General features: G+C 51.8%; 6 protein-coding genes and 1 non-coding gene across 7 annotated transcripts; 4 read left to right on the top strand and 3 right to left on the bottom strand.

Annotated features, from left to right (window-relative positions):
- Nucleotides 1-85: 85 nt before the first annotated feature.
- Nucleotides 86-841, bottom strand: N0V89_003895 (uncharacterized protein; the record flags this gene model as incomplete). The annotated part of the gene is made up of 1 exon (XM_056212691.1): nt 86-841. One exon carries the CDS (start codon nt 839-841, stop codon nt 86-88), a length of 756 nt encoding a protein of 251 aa, XP_056072999.1.
- A 1,422-nt stretch (nt 842-2,263) lies between these two features.
- Nucleotides 2,264-2,667, top strand: N0V89_003894 (uncharacterized protein; the record flags this gene model as incomplete). Its single annotated transcript, XM_056212690.1, has 2 exons — nt 2,264-2,539; nt 2,623-2,667. 2 exons carry the CDS (start codon nt 2,264-2,266, stop codon nt 2,665-2,667), a joined length of 321 nt encoding a protein of 106 aa, XP_056072998.1.
- Nucleotides 2,668-5,277: 2,610 nt separating this feature from the next.
- Nucleotides 5,278-6,375, bottom strand: N0V89_003893 (uncharacterized protein; the record flags this gene model as incomplete). The annotated part of the gene is made up of 2 exons (XM_056212689.1): nt 5,278-6,250; nt 6,308-6,375. The coding sequence occupies 2 exons, from the start codon at nt 6,373-6,375 to the stop codon at nt 5,278-5,280; spliced, it is 1,041 nt and encodes a 346-aa protein (XP_056072997.1).
- A 1,404-nt stretch (nt 6,376-7,779) lies between these two features.
- N0V89_003892 lies at nt 7,780-7,860 on the top strand. The gene has a single exon. It is a non-coding gene; the product is annotated as a tRNA-Ser (tRNA).
- Nucleotides 7,861-9,286: 1,426 nt separating this feature from the next.
- N0V89_003891 (uncharacterized protein) lies at nt 9,287-13,527 on the bottom strand (the record flags this gene model as incomplete). The annotated part of the gene is made up of 4 exons (XM_056212688.1): nt 9,287-9,738; nt 9,783-10,296; nt 11,734-13,431; nt 13,492-13,527. The coding sequence occupies 4 exons, from the start codon at nt 13,525-13,527 to the stop codon at nt 9,287-9,289; spliced, it is 2,700 nt and encodes an 899-aa protein (XP_056072996.1).
- Nucleotides 13,528-14,945: 1,418 nt separating this feature from the next.
- Nucleotides 14,946-15,533, top strand: N0V89_003890 (uncharacterized protein; the record flags this gene model as incomplete). The annotated part of the gene is made up of 1 exon (XM_056212687.1): nt 14,946-15,533. One exon carries the CDS (start codon nt 14,946-14,948, stop codon nt 15,531-15,533), a length of 588 nt encoding a protein of 195 aa, XP_056072995.1.
- Nucleotides 15,534-17,021: 1,488 nt separating this feature from the next.
- Nucleotides 17,022-19,173, top strand: N0V89_003889 (uncharacterized protein; the record flags this gene model as incomplete). Its single annotated transcript, XM_056212686.1, has 2 exons — nt 17,022-17,095; nt 17,145-19,173. The coding sequence occupies 2 exons, from the start codon at nt 17,022-17,024 to the stop codon at nt 19,171-19,173; spliced, it is 2,103 nt and encodes a 700-aa protein (XP_056072994.1).
- Between the last annotated feature and the right edge of the window lie 131 nt (nt 19,174-19,304).

Raw genomic sequence — 19,304 nt, 5'->3', positions numbered from 1 at the left:
ATTGAGTGCCTGAAATTGGTTATTTCGATTCAATGCAATTCAACCTCTCGTATCAATTATTTTTACCGAATCCTAACAACTCCACTCATGCCTTTGCCCCAAGCCCATTTCCCCTCTCCTCTTCTCGAGTCACGCTCACCCTATCCTCCTCGGGCGTATCCCCCTGTGACCTCCACCCGGCTTGCTTGAACGCATCTAGCTCTTCTAGTCGCGTAATGACTCCGTTTAGCAGCGGCCATTGCGCAAAATTCACGCCGTAGAAGCGCGCTTGCTCGACTTGCGGGATGAGGACTACGTCTGCGAGCGTTATCTCCTCGCCAGCGGAATACCTTGCGTTGGGGAAGTAAGTAGAAAGAAGGGCCTCGTAGGCGGTGAAACCACGGGTCATTATTGTCTTCACGAAGGTTATGGCGTCTTCGCGCTCGCCTCTCATCCCCTTAACCATCTGCGCGATGCGCGAGTTTGTCGGCGGGAAGATGTCGGATGATACGATGTACATGAGCTCTCTTACGCGAGATCTGGCTTCTGGATCGGAAGGGGGTGGGAGGAGCGGCGTTTGGGTTGGGTGTAGTTCTTCTAGGTACTCCAGGATTGCGACGCTTTGACCGATGGTGAATGGTTCTTTCCCCTCTGTCTCGATCACTAATGTTGGGATTGATGCGCTAGGGTTCATTTTACGATATTCGTCGGACTCGTGGTCTTTCTTGCCCATATCTCGGTAATGGGGGGTGTAGGAGAGATTCTTAAGATTGAATGCTATGCGCAGGCGGGCTGCGCACGAAGAGGCATAGAAGGTGTAGAGGTGGTATGTTGTTTTGGTGGGGTGCTCGGAGGGGCTCATGTTGTACTTTGTGTGCGGTCTTACTTCGCACGGGTTTTCGTTATCAAGGACGCAGTGAGGGTGAAGAGAATGGTGTACGAACATTGCTGCCTGGGCTATTTTGCGACAAGCAAGTTGGTACCTAGGTATGGTCGGTATGGTCGGCACCTTCCTACCTAGGTTAGACGTGCAAAGTTATGTTGAAGCGGTAGCTTTTGGAAGCTTATCGACGTTTGGCGATGACAATAGGTCCTTGCTCCCTTGCGCCTCAAGCGAAAACTAGGACTTGCGGCATGAGAGCAACTTCTATATATTCTCTAGGCTTACAACGGGTGTCAACTTCCAATTGCTGCAGCAACTCTACGAGTGGCAACGATCGACGTTATGCGCCCGTTCCAAAAGAATTACTCAGATTGGCCCCCAGTTTACAGTCAGGTACTGGTAGAACTACGAAGTAGATGCGGGGCAGCCACCTAAACCACGCCTTCGTGTACAAAATAACAACACCAACCCCCTCACCAAGCTAGCTTCCCTACACCGCACACATGCCACCATTGCTCGACTTCCACTATCCACCTGATAGATGAATCGGTCGTGGCCGAAGCACGCGACGGAAAAGTATCCTACCTGCCAAACCCAAGCCAAGTGCAGTCAAGCTCGGCATCGCCCCCCTCACTTCTATCCTCCTACATCTTCCACACCGTTGCCCACATACTCCATCTAGACTTCGCTGATCATGAAGATTTAAGTTGTGCCGCTGCTCAGTGACGGCAGGGAGACCTTCCGCCTCCACAACGCTTATTCTCTTACAGAGTACCCTCCTCCTGAAGATACCCTGACTCTTCTAACATGATACGTCTTCTCCAGGATGTCCAAAGCCACTGAGGCCGGACACAGACGGCGGTTCGAAAATGCCTTATGTTCTCCCACTATGCGATGTCGAGGACACCAGACGGGGTCTATGTCCCACACCTAGGACGTCGACTTCTACAGAAAGACCGTGATTTCTGGCGTGGACAACTTACATGATTTTTCATATTCGTAAGTTACTAACTTGGGACTGTAGATCGAAATATTTCGAATGCAATGCTATAGTCGTCATACAAGCATAACGTCGTTGTGGTGTTGGTGTTACTGCTGCCTGTATTAGGAAGCGACCGCAATTTCCTATTATGGTTGCCTGAACGGGATCTAAAAATAGCCTAACGAAAAATTGATATAGGGGCAAAGATACATCATGAGGCTGCCCTCAAGGCTGAAACGACTCTAGGCCGAGAATTATCTCTCGCAAGCACACGATTCTGGTTGCTAGGATAGATGTTCGTCAAGTGCTACGGCACGATAAGATTGCGCTTCTTCATCCTACAACTTCGCCTATAATAAACCATCAGCCTCCACAACAGTATCCTGTCTTGATTTCCTTCCGCATTCCCAATAGGAACAATGTCATCGATAACAACCGCCATCCCCTCCGGCCCAGTCAACACTCCCGGTATTGGCCCAGATTACAGAGGCAATAAATGGTGCATACAAGGCCTAATCGACATCTTCGAATCCGATACGCCACCCTACACCTACAACGAATGCGCAAACACCACCTTGTCCGAAAAGAAATCCGACTTTGAAACCTTCTGCTGCGACGGCTCCATCATTGACACAAGCTACAACCTCTGGGGGCAGCGCGACATTTCAGATTACCAGCTCGATATCGCAAACCTGGTGTGCTGTCGAGCAGGTGGACAGAGAATCATGGGTGGGATTAGTCCTATTGATAGTGACTATACACATTGTAGTGCGAGTAGCGTGTCTGCGCCGTTGGCGAGTTTGGCGGCGACGAACAGCAATAACGCAGGGTTATATACCGTGATTTATGAGAGTGCGAGCCAGTTGGAGGATGGTGGGGTCGGAGATTGGACGGTGACGGAAACGCCGACTTGTTTATGGGTGCAGACTGCGGGCGCGGAGATGACGGTGCCTATGGCTACTATTACGGTGCCTGCTGCGGATATCACTACGCTGCCACCGCCGAGTACGGATCGCTTTGGCTTTACGATTGACTATAGCACCCACTCGGTGTCAGACGGGAGCGAGAGTCGGAGTATTGCGAGCTCTGGGAGTGAATCGGTGAGAGAGACATTGAGTGCAAAATCGAACAAGGCGGCTTCATCTGCGGCGACCGCGACCACTGCCGCGTCGGCATCGGCATCGCAGTCATCGTCTTTTGGCAACGTGGCACAGAAGATGCCAAGCTTTCTGCTTACAGTTACACTGCAGCTATATGCAATCTTGTATCAGTGACTCGGAGGGTGGTGGAGTTGTATCATGTGGTCTCCGACCTAATAGTACTGCGGGTCAATGTACGGACCTGACACAGCAATCCTCCTTACATTGACTTACCTTAATCATTAATATACCGGGAATCACATTCTTGTCCTGGGCTCTGCCCCAGCCATTCTCATAGTATCAGTGACGCTGAAATCTCTTAGTATCTCGTAGGTGGGATCGGTGAAGCATCGCTGCGAACTCTTTGGCATTCCGTCTCTTCACCTTTAATTAAATTAGAATACTGGGCGTGATCTTGGCGGGACTGCATCTTCTGTGAAGGTATAAGCACACGAATGAGAAACGAGTAGTCGTCATCCTTACTAGATCTTAAGGCAGGGGAACATAGACAGACCAGAGTCCCTCTTCCCTCCCCCTAGTCACCTCAAAATCATCCACCCTCGCCGCCCCCCGTGCTATACCCCGCCTCGATCTCCGCATAAAAGCTCCTCTCATCTAAATCTAGAAACGCCGCATGACTAGACGAGAAAGTGACCAGGCCGAAGCTGTGAAGGAATTCATTCGCGTAGTTGAGACCGCGCGGAGGCGGAGAAGTACATGGTGGTGCATTACTGAACTGGAGGGGCGAGAGTGTCGGCTCCGGAGCTGGGAGTGTGTCAGGTTTGGAGGCGGGAGCATCAGGAGTGTTGTCGCCGCCGGCGAGGTACCCTTCTTTGATCTGTCTACGTTTGAGTAGAGGAACGGCTGCAGAGAAAGCCTCAGTGGCGTTGATGGTCCAAGTCTTGATGTAGAACTGCTCGTACGATTAGATCGGTTTGCAAGAAGTTTGTGATATGCAGGAGGGGGGAGAGACGTAGTACGTAAGCTTGCAATCGTTGTAGAGAGGATGAACTATCCAATCGCGGCGCCCATGTCGTCGATCGAGCCGGCGATGGCGTCAGTGAGGTTACCTTGGGTCATGCGCTAGATGAGAAGCACATGGGAAAGGTGATTGATGTTTGTGGTAATGTCCGACGGTAGGGTAGCGCCCTCTGATTCCATCATTATCTGACATGTTCACCGGAAAATTGGTCAACGCATTCATGTGTAGGAAATGCGTCAATAGAGGTATGTTGGAGGCAGCTGAATTATCGTTTGCTCGCGTGAGCAGTTGCGACGAGCGGAAGTGTGACTGTGAGGGCGGGGGTAGGGGTTCAGCATGGCAGAACTACCAAGCGACCAAGAAAGAGGAGAAGAAGGTGACGCGATCGAACAGGTTGTACGCATTATATTGGATCTTGTGAGTCAAACTAACATTCCTGTCTAAACCATACCCTTCTTTTATCAATACAATAGAAGCGTTGCGTTACATTCGTATGTTCGTGTCATCGTGAGCTCGTCAGTAAGCTCGTCCTGTATCAGGACCGGACGTTTTGGGGTGATCACTAACTACGAAATGTGGAGATCAAGGACAACATCGCGAATAATATCTGTATTGGGGGCGACTGCAGGCACGCCTTCCTAGTGACTTTTACAGCCACATTATCTCGCTAGGATCTACCACGTATACTCTAGCCTTCGTGCTTACACTGGGGCGGAGGATTGTTGAGGCTTGGACGCCCAGCTTACGTACGTAAGGCATGAGGCCGTTATGAACCTAAGCCCGTTCGACTTTGACATACGCCTGGGAATACATGGTAGCAAAGCACTCAGTGACCTTGTCAAGCAATACCACAGTACAGCGTGTAGCCCAACGCACTTCAACGTAGCAAAGCAATGAGACGCTCGCCATCGCAAGCTCGACGAATTGTATGCGCAATACGTGCTGCTTTGCGACTGTTAGTGCACTCCCGAGCTAAAACTATAAGCGGCTGGACAACGGTAGCCCCGTAAATGCAACGATTAGAGCGTCCCAAGCTTGTACCTTCGTGGGAAGTCACAGAGGGTAAGTAACATCTTGCGTGTCAGAACAATATCTAATAGGCCATATTAGCAAAGGTCTTGAGAACAATGCGACAACATGAAGGGCAAGTTGTTTGCGAGATCAGACAGCAGTTGGATCAATATGAGTCCACATAATAAATTCAGAACAGGTCTGTGAATAATTGCTTTGTCATCATAGCAAAGGCGTGATAGAAGATGTATTAGCTTACCACTTCATGGTAGATGAAACCCGCGCAAAGGCAGTGACGATTTCATTCAACTTTTCTTCGCTTGAAAAAGTTGTCAAGATTCCTCTGGGAGGCATCATGGCGGGAGCTACCCACGCCGCCGCCCGTACGCTTCAGGGTTTTTAGATGGCCTTTGCCGTTGATCGTGAGGACGACCGTCGACCACTCAGAGCCGAGCTTCCGCATCGTGGACGGGGTTGTTGCTTTTAAATTTTCCATGGAGCCAACTGTGATGTCCTCTGTGGACACGGCTGCGATGTTTGTAGGTGGTGATTTCGCTTCCGTTCCACAGACTTCAGCGGGAGCAGTCGAGGTGACCGTGTGCTCTGGAGCAACCTGCTCAGTGACTGGAGATGGTGTGGGTATTGGTGGCTCCGCGATTGTCCGCGACATATGTAGCTCCAAATAACCTGTATTGGACCAACTTCCCAGATGCTCGAGCGTGATCGGACCAGTGGTTGCAAGCTCAGGTACCAGTGTCACGCTTTTTTCCGGGAGACGTAAGAGGATGCGTTTCCATAGGGAGGATAGCATGATGCCATGGGATACTATAGCAACAACCAGGTCCGTTCTCTCCTTTGGGCTGACCAACAGCGGGAAAAGATGGACTTCCAAGAACTCGTCAGCGCGCCGAGCGAGAGAATCTTTCGATTCAATATCCACAAAATCTTCGGAGTCCTTATGTATTTGCCGGTGGTTGTCTTTGCCTGACAGCTTGCCGTTCGCCGGTCGTTCATAGAACTTCTTGCCTTCGTAAAAGCCGAAGTCTTGCTCCATTAACACAGGCAGCTTGACAACGTCGGGGACATTTCGCTCAGAGGCATCGGCGGCGAGCTTGGCTTGGCTTTCTCGCATCAATTCAGCAGTCTTCGCAGCGCGCTGGAGGTGCGAAGAAAACAGGTGGGTGAACACTATTCCCGAGCTTGCAAAGTGCGCACCAAGGCGAGTAGCTTGCTGGTAGCCGTGGTTGGTGAGCGCTGAGTCTCTACTGCCGGCACTGCGCAAGTCAGCACTACGATCTACAGTTAGAAGAATGCTGCAGAGCAATACGTACTATAGTTGCGAGACATTGTCAACTGTCTCGCCATGTCGAATGAAGAACAGCCTCACCTGTCGCGCCATGCTAGACGCGATGCCCAGGAGAGGGCGAAGGACGCGTTTTGGACAGGCATGAGTGGCGATTGAAGGACGTCAATGAAGCTGGAAGCCGGAGCCGCCGTCGAGAATTTTGAGCGACTCGTTGGTCCGTGCTTCAATACGGCAGCCGACCACGTGCCAATGGGCTTCCCGAGGTCACTCATGCTCTCATTGCGGAGCAACGCCTCACAGACATCACGCACGTTCTACCATGATGTCGACAAGCACAATCTCGATGCTTCATGTGATTCTCACAGCCTCAGCCACACCTGACGCGAATTCACAGCAATGCCTATCGCCACGACACTGGTGACACCGCTATTCTTTGGAGAGATTCTGTATGTGCGCGAACCCATACCTACAGCTTCCCGGTCGATCATGACCTTGAACCCTTTCCCGAGCGCCGAGCGCTTTCCAATCCCCGAAGTTTCGACAATGCCATCCTTTTTATCGTTCTCCAAGGTGTCGGTCGTGCACACGGCGGCTTAATAGTTGTGCAACTTTGCTTCTGCCTTTTCGTTGAATTACAGACTTTTCTGGTGCAGCGTTTGAATCACTTCTTCTCGATCCCAAGATACGACCTGGTTAGCCATACAGACACCTCTTTGGCTCGGCTTTAAAGAACAATTAAACGATCCCCGATACTCTTCGCACGATGCCATTCTGTGTACTTTTTCCTGTCGCCCGTTCCTCCAATCCTTTCCTTCCATGCTTCCACAATTAAAGATTGGTGTATCTCGTGTTATTATCGTAGGAACCTAACACCTCTCTTTCGTCACTTCGATCGTTGTGCTAATTTGTTACCTTGACCTGGAGTCATGTGCCACAACAATCGATGTCGGCGAACTCTTTCACTGTTCGGCCCTGCATGCGAACGCTTGCTTTGCCTATCCGACTGTGAATTCGTCCTTCCACCACGCTCTCGTCCTTATGATTTCATCTTCCTAAAGTGTCTATCTTGACCTAGTAATACTTCCATCAATCCTTTTTAACTCGCTTCATTTATCAAGACTAAAGTCCCTTTGAAGTTACTTACGTAGTTATATAGATTCTTACTCGCTATATTATCTAGTAATTTATGGCTAGAAGTGGTTTTCTTAGTCGGAACATTTAACGTCTAAAGCTAGAAAGGTTAAGTGCCATTTCTAAGCACTTATGTCTAAGAAGGTAATTAAGGAGGCCTATGTACGGACTAGACTAGAAAGTTCGCGCGGCTTACGCGGCGCTCCCGCACAAGCGAAGAACTCTAACGATGGAGACTAGCCAAGAGACCTCAACCTGAGAATATCGCTATTGATTCTTTTCTCCATTCAATATTTACAGTTTGAAATATACTATATATATTTTAAAAGTTTCAAAATTTGTATCGAATCAAAACCACGAATCAAAGGCACTTTGGCGGAGTGGTTAACGCGCGGGCCTGCTAAGCCCGTTCCTTCGGGAGCGTGAGTTCGAATCTCACAGGTGTCGTTTTTTGCGCTTTCCTCCTCCTTCATCGTTGAACGAGATTGGGAACATTTTCAAGCTTAGTAACAGGCACCGTTGATTGCAATGGCGAAGGCTACGCTGATTGCATGAAACAGAAGCCCCGAGTACCAAGAACGCCAAGGCCCGCATCAGGAATTCGCAAGTAAAAGAGGGAATAGTGTTATATAAAGTCGAGCGAGATTGACTAACGACGTAGTCATGGAACGAGATCGAGATCCTAGGATCTGGCATGCGTTATCCTTCCCTTCACTAAGTAGTCTAAATGATCCCTAGCTGCTTCTCGGTCTATCTCAACCCCAACCTCCGCCAATGCTTTGGGATCTTTGAGTCGGGAATTGATTCTACTATTATACGATGGCGGACCAAATGCACACTATGTACTCCACACCCCACTCATACGTGCGAATTTGGTCGTCAAACCTAGCGCTAATACAGCCGATGCACCCGTTGGCAAGTGGTCTATAGGACACTGTTCCCTGGGGTATCACTCTATAATGGATGTGTAAAGTTTTGCTTTGGATTTACATGGCCGCTGACGACTTTTACACAAAATAAGGGTGTTACTCATAATTCTGACTTACACCTCTGACTATTGTGGTAATAAAAACTGATTTTTTAAAAGTATGTGGTGGGGGAACTTAGTTCATAACAAACCTGTGAGTAATAACGTAATGGTCGATCACTGCTGAGCTGACTGCTAAGGTCGATCCCTCAGTATGGTCGCACTGCTCATTTCCTACTTGTTGCAGCATGCGAACTACAGCATTCTCCCATCCAAGTTAAAGAATAGTGTCGACTTTTGCAGCGCATCTAATCCGCTCTTCAGGTAATATGGGCCCGTGGCTTTCTTACCGGTGGAGATGACTAGCTTTCCGGGCTTCATCTGCGCGTGGGTGGAGGGCCGTGATCGTGCGAGAGATAGACGGGCACTGTCTCGACTGTGTGTGAGCAAGGGAATGCTAGTGCAACCTGCTTGATTGTCGACCATGCATCACTGTTCCGCTTCGAGTGGAGACCTCCACGATAGACCATTTGATACCGTTTCTCTACGTGAGCGCGACTTGGCCTGAGAGAATAGTACTAGTGCTTGGTGAGATGGCAACAATAGTATGAGGATTGAGAAAGGGTTTAGATCCAATTCCTCCCTTCATAATATTCTTTCCTCACCTCCAATGAAGGCGCTTCATCTTTTCAGCTCCAGGCAGAGGTTCCCAGGTCTGTCGTTGATCCAGGCCGTACGTTCCAGGGGCGGATGTTGTGATTGAGACAATTACTCTGTCTTCATCAATGGACTCGAGAAACGTCTTACTGTGTATGCATATATCCGGAGTCCCCAGGGACTAGGCGTCTACAGTGATTCTCAATTCGCCAGAGAACCTGTTACTACCTACGCCAAAGACGGTACCCCTTAGCTCCCATGAACCCTCGGCCTGGCGGGATCTGGAATGAACAGTCCTTCAGGTCCCACTATTTCCCGGATCTCCAAACGACACTCCACTAGCCACTGCTCGTAATACTTTTTGGATCCTTTCGGATGCATTATTGACTTGCGAAAAGCATCATATTTTGCATTCGTAGAGTTGGCCCCGAGAGACATTTTTGGAGGTGGTTGTTTTTTGTTCGACTGATCTTCCGGGTGCTTTCTGGGTCGACGAGGCGGCGGTGGTTGGTCATCGCCATTGGTAATATTGACCACATTGCAGAATGCTTCGATCACTGATTGGATCTGCTCCTGCTCAACATCTTCCTGACTTCGCAACCTATCGATACCTATTTCCTGCGAAGAGAAATTGACTTCGGCTGTAGGACCCCAGGCTATCAGTTGCTCTGTGCCACCGCTCGTTTCGTTGTGTTTGGAAGCTTTGCAGATTAGCAAACCTCAATCAAATAATTGTGCCACGTACTGTCAGAGCTTGAATTGTGTGACTCAACGCTGTCTCCTGAGCCGGAAACTTCATTATGCCATTCCCAGCTCGGAGAAAACGGGTCGTGACCGTCCTGTTCGAGGTATGCCACATTTCCTGGATCTTCTTGTATGAGCGATTCGAGATAGTCGTCATCGATGCCGGCACAGAAGACTTCGTAGTTGGTGCTGATAGGATGAAGCGGATCAGTGTTCTGTATCCAGTTGTCGTCGTCTTCGTCATATACTGGCTCAGTAACGACAGGGCATGTAATTTCCTCCGGCTGCACTTCGCGTCTCAAAGGTGACGATGGCAGCCTGTTCCATCCTGCTTGGGCAGGATTTACTCTTCGAACCTTTGATTTGTCGCCATAAGGAATGGTGCTCCTAAGCTCCCACGATTCAAGCTCGTAGGCTCTCTCAAGTTCCTTGATTAAATTGGACACTACCGTAGCTCCAGGCAGTTTAGCTTCAACGAGCCCATCCTGGAAGGCCCTCGCTTTCTCGATTCGTGTCTGCCAGCTCAAGTTCCAAGCTTCCCTTGAACATTTGCTGCACGGTGTTGCACGCTTGATCGTGATATATCCCTCAGCTGTACACGCAGCTCTTCGGCTGTTTCGTGTTGATTTGAACCTGGTGCCGCCGCATCGCGATCTGCATCGTGTGACATAGTGACCACACTGGAACCAATAGTGGATCACGGTACACATGGCTTGCCAAAGGTGAAGAATGTGCGCTCGGTCTACTTCGAATTTCCCAATCAAACAAGTGAGTCTTCGTTGCCCCGTATGGCTCGACGACTTCACAGTTCAAGACCAGTCCAGCAAGTGACCATTCGCATTGACAAGCTAAAGACGGTGGTCTGTCAATTCGGTGATATCGCAGCGGTGTATGTTCAAGGTCGGGGAAAGGCTTCACAGGCGCCGGGTCTTTCGGTAAGACGGGCGACGGAAATCATCCGGACGCCGCATTGGCTGGGCCGCAAGAGTAACGATCGCTTCAGTGGTGCGCAGCTGCTCTTCCGTCAGTATTATCCACGAAATCGAGGTTATTTTCGTGGTGGAGGGACAAGCTTCACAGATACCAGCGTTCGAGGTCGCACAGTCAATGAGAGGAATCCAAGCGGTATTCATAGAGAGAGGCTGGTTGTTTTGCGGATCGAAAACCGCGCAAGCTCTGCTATAGAGCGACTGTGACGCAGATTGAACCCAAGTGAAGGCGGGCAGAGTAAGACTGCTCGTCAAGTCAGTTTCGTGCCAAGGGCATCATGCAAGTATACTCACATACAGATAATTCCTGTTATATCAATAACAAGCTGGCCAAGCGTGGCGGGGTAGCCCCCAGATCTACGAGCGAAGTGAGAGACGCGTTTGCGGTGCGTAGTCACGTGATGCTCCAGGAAGGAGCACTCCTCCAACGACAACCAGCAATGGATCTCGGGGATAGTGAAGCCAGCCAATCCTATTTTTGTCCATGTTTCGCCAACGTGAAACACTGACGTTTCGTCTGAATAGGCGGGCGGTTCCTTCTGAATCCTTTTACATACTGGGCTGCGAATTATTGACCAGGGCCCCGGACACGGTCATGTCGCGCATTGTCTTAGATGGGATGTAACCACAAAATTCGAAGAGCGAAACAGCATAAGCGACACGTAGAAGAGTGAAGATTTGATACATGTGAGTCCAGTCAAGAATGGTCTGCATTGTACATGCTCGCCTACTCCAACATCGCGATTGATGCTCAAGAATTAGCGTCGCCACAGGCGCGCGATTTTGTCTAAAACAGTAAGGTAAAACGAAGCCAGACCCGCTGTACAACGAGGTTCGACCTTCGTAACATCATCTCCTCGTAATCATTAACGTCCGGCATGAGTATGGTAGTCGACCGAATAATATAGACCATGAAAAAAAAGTAAACCACAAATGAGATAGTAGTAGACATCAATACCGCACAACAGGAGGAAGCGCTGCCTCGTCCTGCATCATCACACCCGTCTTAATGCCCCCTTTCTCAATCTTTTGCATCCAGTCCCCGTCGCCCTTCTTTTCTTTCTTGAGCGCCCATGCGCTGAACACTTTCTTCAGCTTCGACTTCTGCTCCGGTGCCTTGGATGCATGTGTGGCCGTGATTTGGACCACGTTGGGATATGCGAACTCATTGGCGTCAAATGAGCGATCGGTATGTGGTCCATCCGTGCTAATCTTGCGGGAGAAGTTGGGCGCAGCAAGTCGACCATCAGCGCTCGTTCTCGACTGCAATGTATGCCCATTGACACGTAATTTGAGCTGATCTTCGAGAGTCCGCGAACCTGACATGGCAGATACCATGTGGTCAAAGTCCGTTGATTGGTCTTCTGGCACGAAACCAGTGCTCTTCTGCGCAAAGGCTTGTTGAGTAGGGGATTTGGCGAGGGGTGAAATCTGGCCATTCGCGTATCGGGTCGCTAGCAAATCCGACCCGCTTCTCCGGTGATGCCGGCGGGCAGCCGCAGCATAGCTTTGCTGCTGCTGGTCTTGTGTTCGCATGAGAGTTGCGATGTGTGCGCCTTGCGCCGGTGCCTTTGGCTTTTCCTTCGGTCGCTCGGGCTCCTTCCAAGTGGCCAGGCTGGGCAACGGCGGCAACTCACGGTTCAAGTTGAGCTCGGTCGTCTTCTCACGCTCGACAAGTCCCTTTCGCCCACTCGACGTTCCAGGCCTGCTACTGCTGCGTGAGCTAGAGCGATTCAAACCCCAACTTCGCCAGCCTTGGGAGGAGCCACTCCGCTTTGGCTGATCGGATGATTGGCTGCGCAAAGAGTCGCGTGACTGCGTGCGGCTGAGGCCCCGGGAGCCAGGAAACATGTACTCTTTGAGGTTTGATCTTATACTCGTTGCGCGACTGGGCAGCTTTTCTGATGACTGCGATCGAGACGGTGGCTGGGCAGCAACGTGTTGGCGGCGCTTCTCGAGCTCTTGACGCATCCACTCAGCAGCCTGGGCATCGGCAATGGCCGCAGGATTATCCCCTTGACGGGATGTGCGTTTGGAGCTCACATGGGTCACAGCCACCGAAGTCGGTGCTGTTGAGCCGCTGTACATATGTGTATCCGTCGAAGCAGTGAGCGGTGTTCCAACACTCATAACATCATCCGTATCTGTGTCGGCGCGGGCGAGGACGTGTCTGGGAGCATCAGCCGTGGGTGACTTGATATGCCGCCTGTTGTCGGCGTCTGATCCTGTGTTCTCAGTGTTGTCTATTCTCCGCTTTCCAGTGTTGGCTCGCAGAGGTAGGTCTGGGTAGCTCTTGGTTGCAGTGGCCACTTTCTGCGTTTCTTTCCGTGCGTCATGGGAGCTCGTGTGCTCAGGCGGCGCGCCGGTAGGCTTGTGGACTCTGACCTGCGAGGCGTCCGTCTTGTGCTCTCGGCGCCGGTGTGGTCCTCGGAAATCGAGCTTGGGGTCTGCGTCGGGGATGTCATGGTCGGAAGGCTTGAAGTTCTGGAGGATGAGGGCGCACGCGGCGCGAAGCTCTTGTTCGGTCTTGGGGTCGATGCGCTGGCGGCTGATGTAGGTCATGTTGATAGAGGTAATGCTGTCTTTGGAAGCATGTCTAACATGCGGGGACTTGACCGAGGGACTGGGCTCTGCCTGTCTGTCGGTTCTCAGAGGCACCTTCTGCACAACCGTCAGTTAGCGCGTGGGATGACAGCAGTCTGTATTCATCGCGGCACTCACGATAGGGGCAAGGTTGAAGGAGAACTTCCTGCCCATGGTGGGCAGCCGTTGCGAGTCGCGGTCGTGGGAGGATGCTGATGATGTCGCGAATGCTCGGTCGAAGCGTGGCCTGCGTCGTACAGTGGCTTACGATGTAGGGACTAGGACTGCGTGCTGGGTTGCTCATACTCTAGGGCTCCCAGAACGAGGCGTGCACGGGGATACGGCAATCAAGAGAAACGGCGGCCGACGAGAAGACAGGCGGAAGGCGGGCAGAAGAAGAGAATGGTTGGAATTCCCCCAGCGTCGAGGCGCGCAGGAGTCGACTCGTCAGTTTCAGACAGCTGCCAATCAAGACGGGCATGTCGTTTCGGGCATGAGGTAGAGTGCTGCAGCGCACCCACGCAGCCAATAGACCCGTCTCCAGCGCCGTGGGCCTCGATCATCGAGGAGCCGGCGCGAGAGTCTGGCCTGCAGCAGCGCCTTCGGTCATCGTCGACGCCATGGTCATGTCCACGCCACCAATTTGACTCTGCTGCCCATCATTGCCCGGCCCACGAACCAGCGCGGCGTCAGGCCAGCGCGGCGCACCCTCGACAGCCAGCCCCAGCCCTCGACGACGCGTTGCGCTGCCCGATAAGCAGAAACAGCCGCGCCCATGCACACCCTGTCGGTAGATGCGCAAGCACGCCAAGGTAGCTGCGGGCGCACGACGGGACGTCTTGGCCAGCGCGCCATCGCCGCCTCCTTCCCCGCCTTCCGGCCTGTCGCCTGAGGCACCGCGACAGCCACGGCCCACTCCGACGCCTGCAACACATGACGGCTTCATCCACCTGTCAGCCAACGGCCATCCGCTGCCTGCTGCAAGTCAAGACCGTGGCACCGTGAACCTCCCGTTTTCATGCGACGCTTTGGCGAAACAGAAACATGTTCGCCGTCGTGCCTGCCCAGTGGGACTGCAGTGAAACAGACAACGGCCTCCATCCGCTTCGGGCACCGCCTCGTTCGTGTACTCGTATGCCAGGCCACTCCATCCAACATTGGGACTCTCCGTCGTTCGTGCCTGCCCGTTGACACCCAACTGCGTATCACGGCGTCTTGTCGACATCCTTCATCATGCCAGGCATATTGGCGGCAGCTCACGTCGTGTATAGCTGCTTGGTGATCCAGCTGCGTGCGCCCAACGCTTTAGGTGTGAAGCTCATCATTCCAGACGAATTCGGGCACTGATCACCAGTAACACGAGATGCTTCTCACTGGTCAGAACAAACTTAGCTTTTGAAGCATAGACTCCTTCGCACTGCCAACACAGCTTCAGTCATGCACACGGTCAACTTGTTCCGTACAGCATCCACTAGGATGGACGCCTCAAATGCACTTGATGTTGCCCAACAGATGGCTCAGTCTCTTATATATGTCCTGTCTTTACCGTTTCCGACGAGTGCACAACTCATGACATTGACAGACTATCAACCATGGGCAACCTCCAATTTCCGCCCAACCCGACAAGCTATCGAAGGACAGGATGGCAAATCTTTCTCATGCTCCTCATGGGTATGAACTACCTCATGGACCACGACCCGCGCCACGTCCAGTTTAGCAAGGACCTGCGAGCCAAGCGGAGAGCAAAGACACACTGCCACAAGTCTGGCTTCATCACAGAACTGCCCGATGACTATGACGACGAGAACAAGCATGCGTATAATCCGCTGTTCGCCCACGCTCCTCGCTCTGCGAATGTCCATCACCCTTACAAGGATCCTCCTTCAGTAGCTCGAAATGGGAAGGAAGCGTGGCCATATCCGCGCAAAGAATTCCACCACGAGCCTCATGTGGAGAACGACTCCTCAAGGCACGGTCCGAAGCCGACGAGTCGCATGCAAATGAGGGATGCGTGGACGAGAATGAGGGCTGTGACCAAAAGGCCTTTAGACTATGTCAGATATATGGATAGCAGGAAGAAAAGAGTTACCTTTGACAGGGATGTTCAGTGGTACATCTATGTCCGCAACGAGGATGCGTGTGATGGAGACAGCGAGGTGGAGATGGATGAGCGGCAATGACGTGAGAGGAGAGGGCAGGGCTGGCTTAGTCGTATCGTTACAGATACTTCCGCTGAGCGAACACTCTCCTTGTAGGATGAGTATCAATGAGTCCAATACAATCGAAGAGGTGCAGGCATGCTGCAGCTGAACTCGATTCTCGTCTACAGTCGTACACCATTTCATGCTAAAGGACCAACATCTAACAGCAAGCTCTACAACCTTGTTTGAAGCTTATCGAAGTGTACGTCAAGTCAATGCGTTCAAAAAAGACGTCTGGCGTCTGGGCTTGAATGTGGCCAGCATGGTATACCAAAGCTTCATTGACGAAGAATGGTAGGCTTCTCCTAAGAGAATTGCTGCTCCGATTTGCTATAGGAGGATACTTTCAACAGTCCTCATAACGAGAAGTTCGGACAGTTGCTTTGAGTGCTCCATTCTTTGATTGCCCCCAGTGCGGAAAACCAGCCTCGTGTAGTACAGAGGCCAAAGGAAAATCCTGGCTCTTGCCAGCGAGGAGATAGATGGCAAGCAACATAGGATTACGCATCCCAGGCTAACTCACTCTATGTTGTGTGTTCAAAATTGCGGCTTCGAGGTACGTAGCTGTTCACGAGAGGGTACCTTCAGCCACTGTGCAGTGTGATCGCCTTACAATTTTTATCGCTCCATGCAACGATATGGTGATGACCCAAGATGAACACAGCGTAATTGATTTCCCATACCAAGGGTGCGGTCAATGCTTGTACAGTGACATGCTGTAGTTTTCCAGCGCTCACAAACCGCCGTGAATGGCGAACGACGATAGGACCAGAACCACGGCACTGATCAGACCCCAAACAAAGGGAATCCAGGTCGACATTTTGAAGTATCCGGACTGATACACGCCGCCCAGGAGTCCTCCCACGATACTGCCCGCGATCAGACCCTCAAGTCCTCCAATGATGGCATATAACAGCGGCGTGACCCATATGATCTTCCAATTGCGCCATTGCACGATACACGCCCAAAATGCAACGACCAAGTGCATGGCTCCGAAGAACAGGGCGGTCCATATCAAGGTGAAGCGCCAGATGTCATCGGGATCGTAAAGATAGTAAGGCACCGAGGCGCTCACAGGTAGTGGCCAGTAGAGTGAGGGCCATGGAGGTGATTTATAGCCCGGAGGCGCGGCACTGCCAGTGCGCGTAATGAAGCTGGAGACTTTGTGAGTGGACCGAAAGGGTGGTGGGAGAAGGTGACGAACCTCATTTGGGCAGCATAGTTGCTCTAAATCACGCACTTTGAAAGGCGCTAGAGAAGCTGGGCTCCTCTGGGCGACTGAAACGATGATGCAGTGACTTCCGGGAAGAGGGAGATGGAAAGGAGCAGGCTGCTGGTTCGTGTAAAGACTTGCGTAGGGCTGAAGCGAGTCCGAGCTTCTTCCGAGAGCCTCGGCTTGCCAGCCATCGCGACCTCTACAGTGTTGGTAACCGCACTTGCATTCAAGAGAGCGATCGGTCCGTCAGAATGCCAACTGATCGCCTACTGTCGACCCTTCTGCGGTCGCTTCAGACCTACACTGACCAGCAAGATACCCCACGGTAAGCTTGCCCTCCTAGACGCGATGCCAGCCCACTGATAGCTTCACAGTATCCTCGGAACGGCGTCTTCGTTGTTGACCACCCTTGGAAACCCTCACAATCTGAGCCTCCTTACGTCGCATCTTCTCACAGCACCTGCTCTCTGGGATCGTCCGGAAGGCGTCCGAACCCCTCTCCGGCTGCTCTCCGTCTTCCACACTGCAGTAACGGCCGTCATAAACCATCATAACGATATACGGTGGAACAAAGCTCCCGAATTACTGCCTGGACAAACGCCTGTCAGTGGAGGCATTTCATTAGATGATTGGGTGCGTGCTGTCGTTGCTGGGGCCGATGAACGCAGTCAAAGATGGAAACACCTAATAGTATTGGGAGGATTGTTGATTTCCATGGGAAGTCTAGAAGAGCAGGGTTTGGATCTATACTGGGCTTCTGGTATCAAGAAGAGAGTAGAAGGAGCACTGGTACGTGCTATTAATCTCGCATTGGTCGAGGTGAGAGAAAGATCGGAGGCAGATGGACTCGGGGGCCAGACCATCGTTCTGGTTCTGAATCATGCTTTCGGCTGTCTATCAGACGCGGAGAAAGCGCAGCTGGATTATGATCTACTACTCCCGGTACTCATTGGCACTGCCTACTTTTCGAATGAAGGGTTTCAGTCGGCATACTTCATGGGAGGTTTGAATCTGGATATCAAAGTAGATGGGGGGAAGCTGAATTGGGATGCCCGTTCAAGCTCTTGCCGCCAAGTGGAGGCAATCATGGCAAGGCCATTAGTATCGTCAATGGGACCGCTATCTAGGATCACTGCGCACGCGGTGGAGAACGTGCGCGAACCATGGATAATCCAGGCCATGATGGACGACTTGGCAAGCTTTGCGAGGGCGCTTACTACTCAGTGGCGACAAATCAACTTTTCCGAGATTGACCCAGCCGAGGAGGACATGTACTTGGAAGAGGAGGCGCTTCACAAAACAGTCCCGTTACTTTGGAGACTACTGAAAGCTGCGTTGTTCGCGACGACCATCACATTGAGGGGTGTGATGATTCGCACACTCGGCGACAAAACCTTAGCCGGAGATGCTGTTGCGCCGGTCCTTGCTTCACAAGCGCTACAAACCCTTCGACACCTGTACTTCATCACGTCTAGGCTTGGACCAGCATCCTTCTCCCAACACACCTTTGTGTACCTCACTGCGATTGACATACTCTCAGCATATCCTATGCACGCGGACAAGTTCCTCAAATCAATAGCCCCCCCGCAATTAGGCCAAATACCTCGACACCCTCTTGACCGTATATTGGACCTTTACTTCCTCAACACCGCGGAGCACTTCTCGTTAGTGCTCCCGACTGCTACGAACGAAGACCTTCTCGTGGCTTCGGCTGTGCCATACCTCGCAGCTGGTGGCAACCACAATATGCTACCAATTTTTGAAGCTGCCCACAGTGTAATGTTGGCGGTCCTTTCTGCACCCCAGTCCGCCAAAATCACCGCCAAACACCTCCCGTTCTATATTGACGCCCTATTCAGTGTATTTCCACATAACTTATCACCACGGCAATTTAGGCTAGCATTCAAAACCATGATGCGAGTCACAGCGCCTCCCTCCGCCATCTCAGCATCCCACCCAGATCTCTCCGCTACACTTATGGAGCTTGTATACCACCGTGCTCTCAATGCGCCAACAGAGCCTTTGCCTCCAGACGAATCAACCCTTGCGCTACAAGGCTCAGATGCGCCTCCTCCAGCCTTGTCCGAACAAGCCGTACTCACGCTGACACTGCTCGACGCTCTGCCTTTCCTCCCTATCCCACTCTTGGAGGAATGGATGCCTCTTTGTGCAGAGCTACTGAACACGATCGACGATTTTGCGATGAGAGAGACTGCTAAGGCACACTACTGGGCGGTGCTCGTGAGCGGTGAGATGGACCCTGAGCGCAGCGGCTCTGCTGTGGCTTGGTGGGGAACTCGAGGTGGCCGTGAAATGGTACTTTTCGGACGGGAGATGGAGCATGAGAACATGATGAGCGGAGCACTACCACCCGAGGGTACACCGAGGGAAAGCAAGCTTTAATTTGTCCTTATATTGCGAGGTCTGTACGAGCGTTCTCGTACTTTCTTATTCTCTCAGCCGCATGGTTGCGCCGGGCAAGCACCACCATTTTCACGGTAAGAGTAAATGCGCCTTCTATAACCTCACAGCGC

This window comes from Didymosphaeria variabile (assembly GCF_027946475.1).
Source record: "Didymosphaeria variabile strain IMI 356815 chromosome Unknown scaffold_3, whole genome shotgun sequence".
Classification (NCBI taxonomy): domain Eukaryota; kingdom Fungi; phylum Ascomycota; class Dothideomycetes; order Pleosporales; family Didymosphaeriaceae; genus Didymosphaeria; species Didymosphaeria variabile.
The sequence above is the reverse complement of the archived record's forward strand: the minus strand, read 5'-3'. Positions and strand labels throughout refer to the sequence as shown.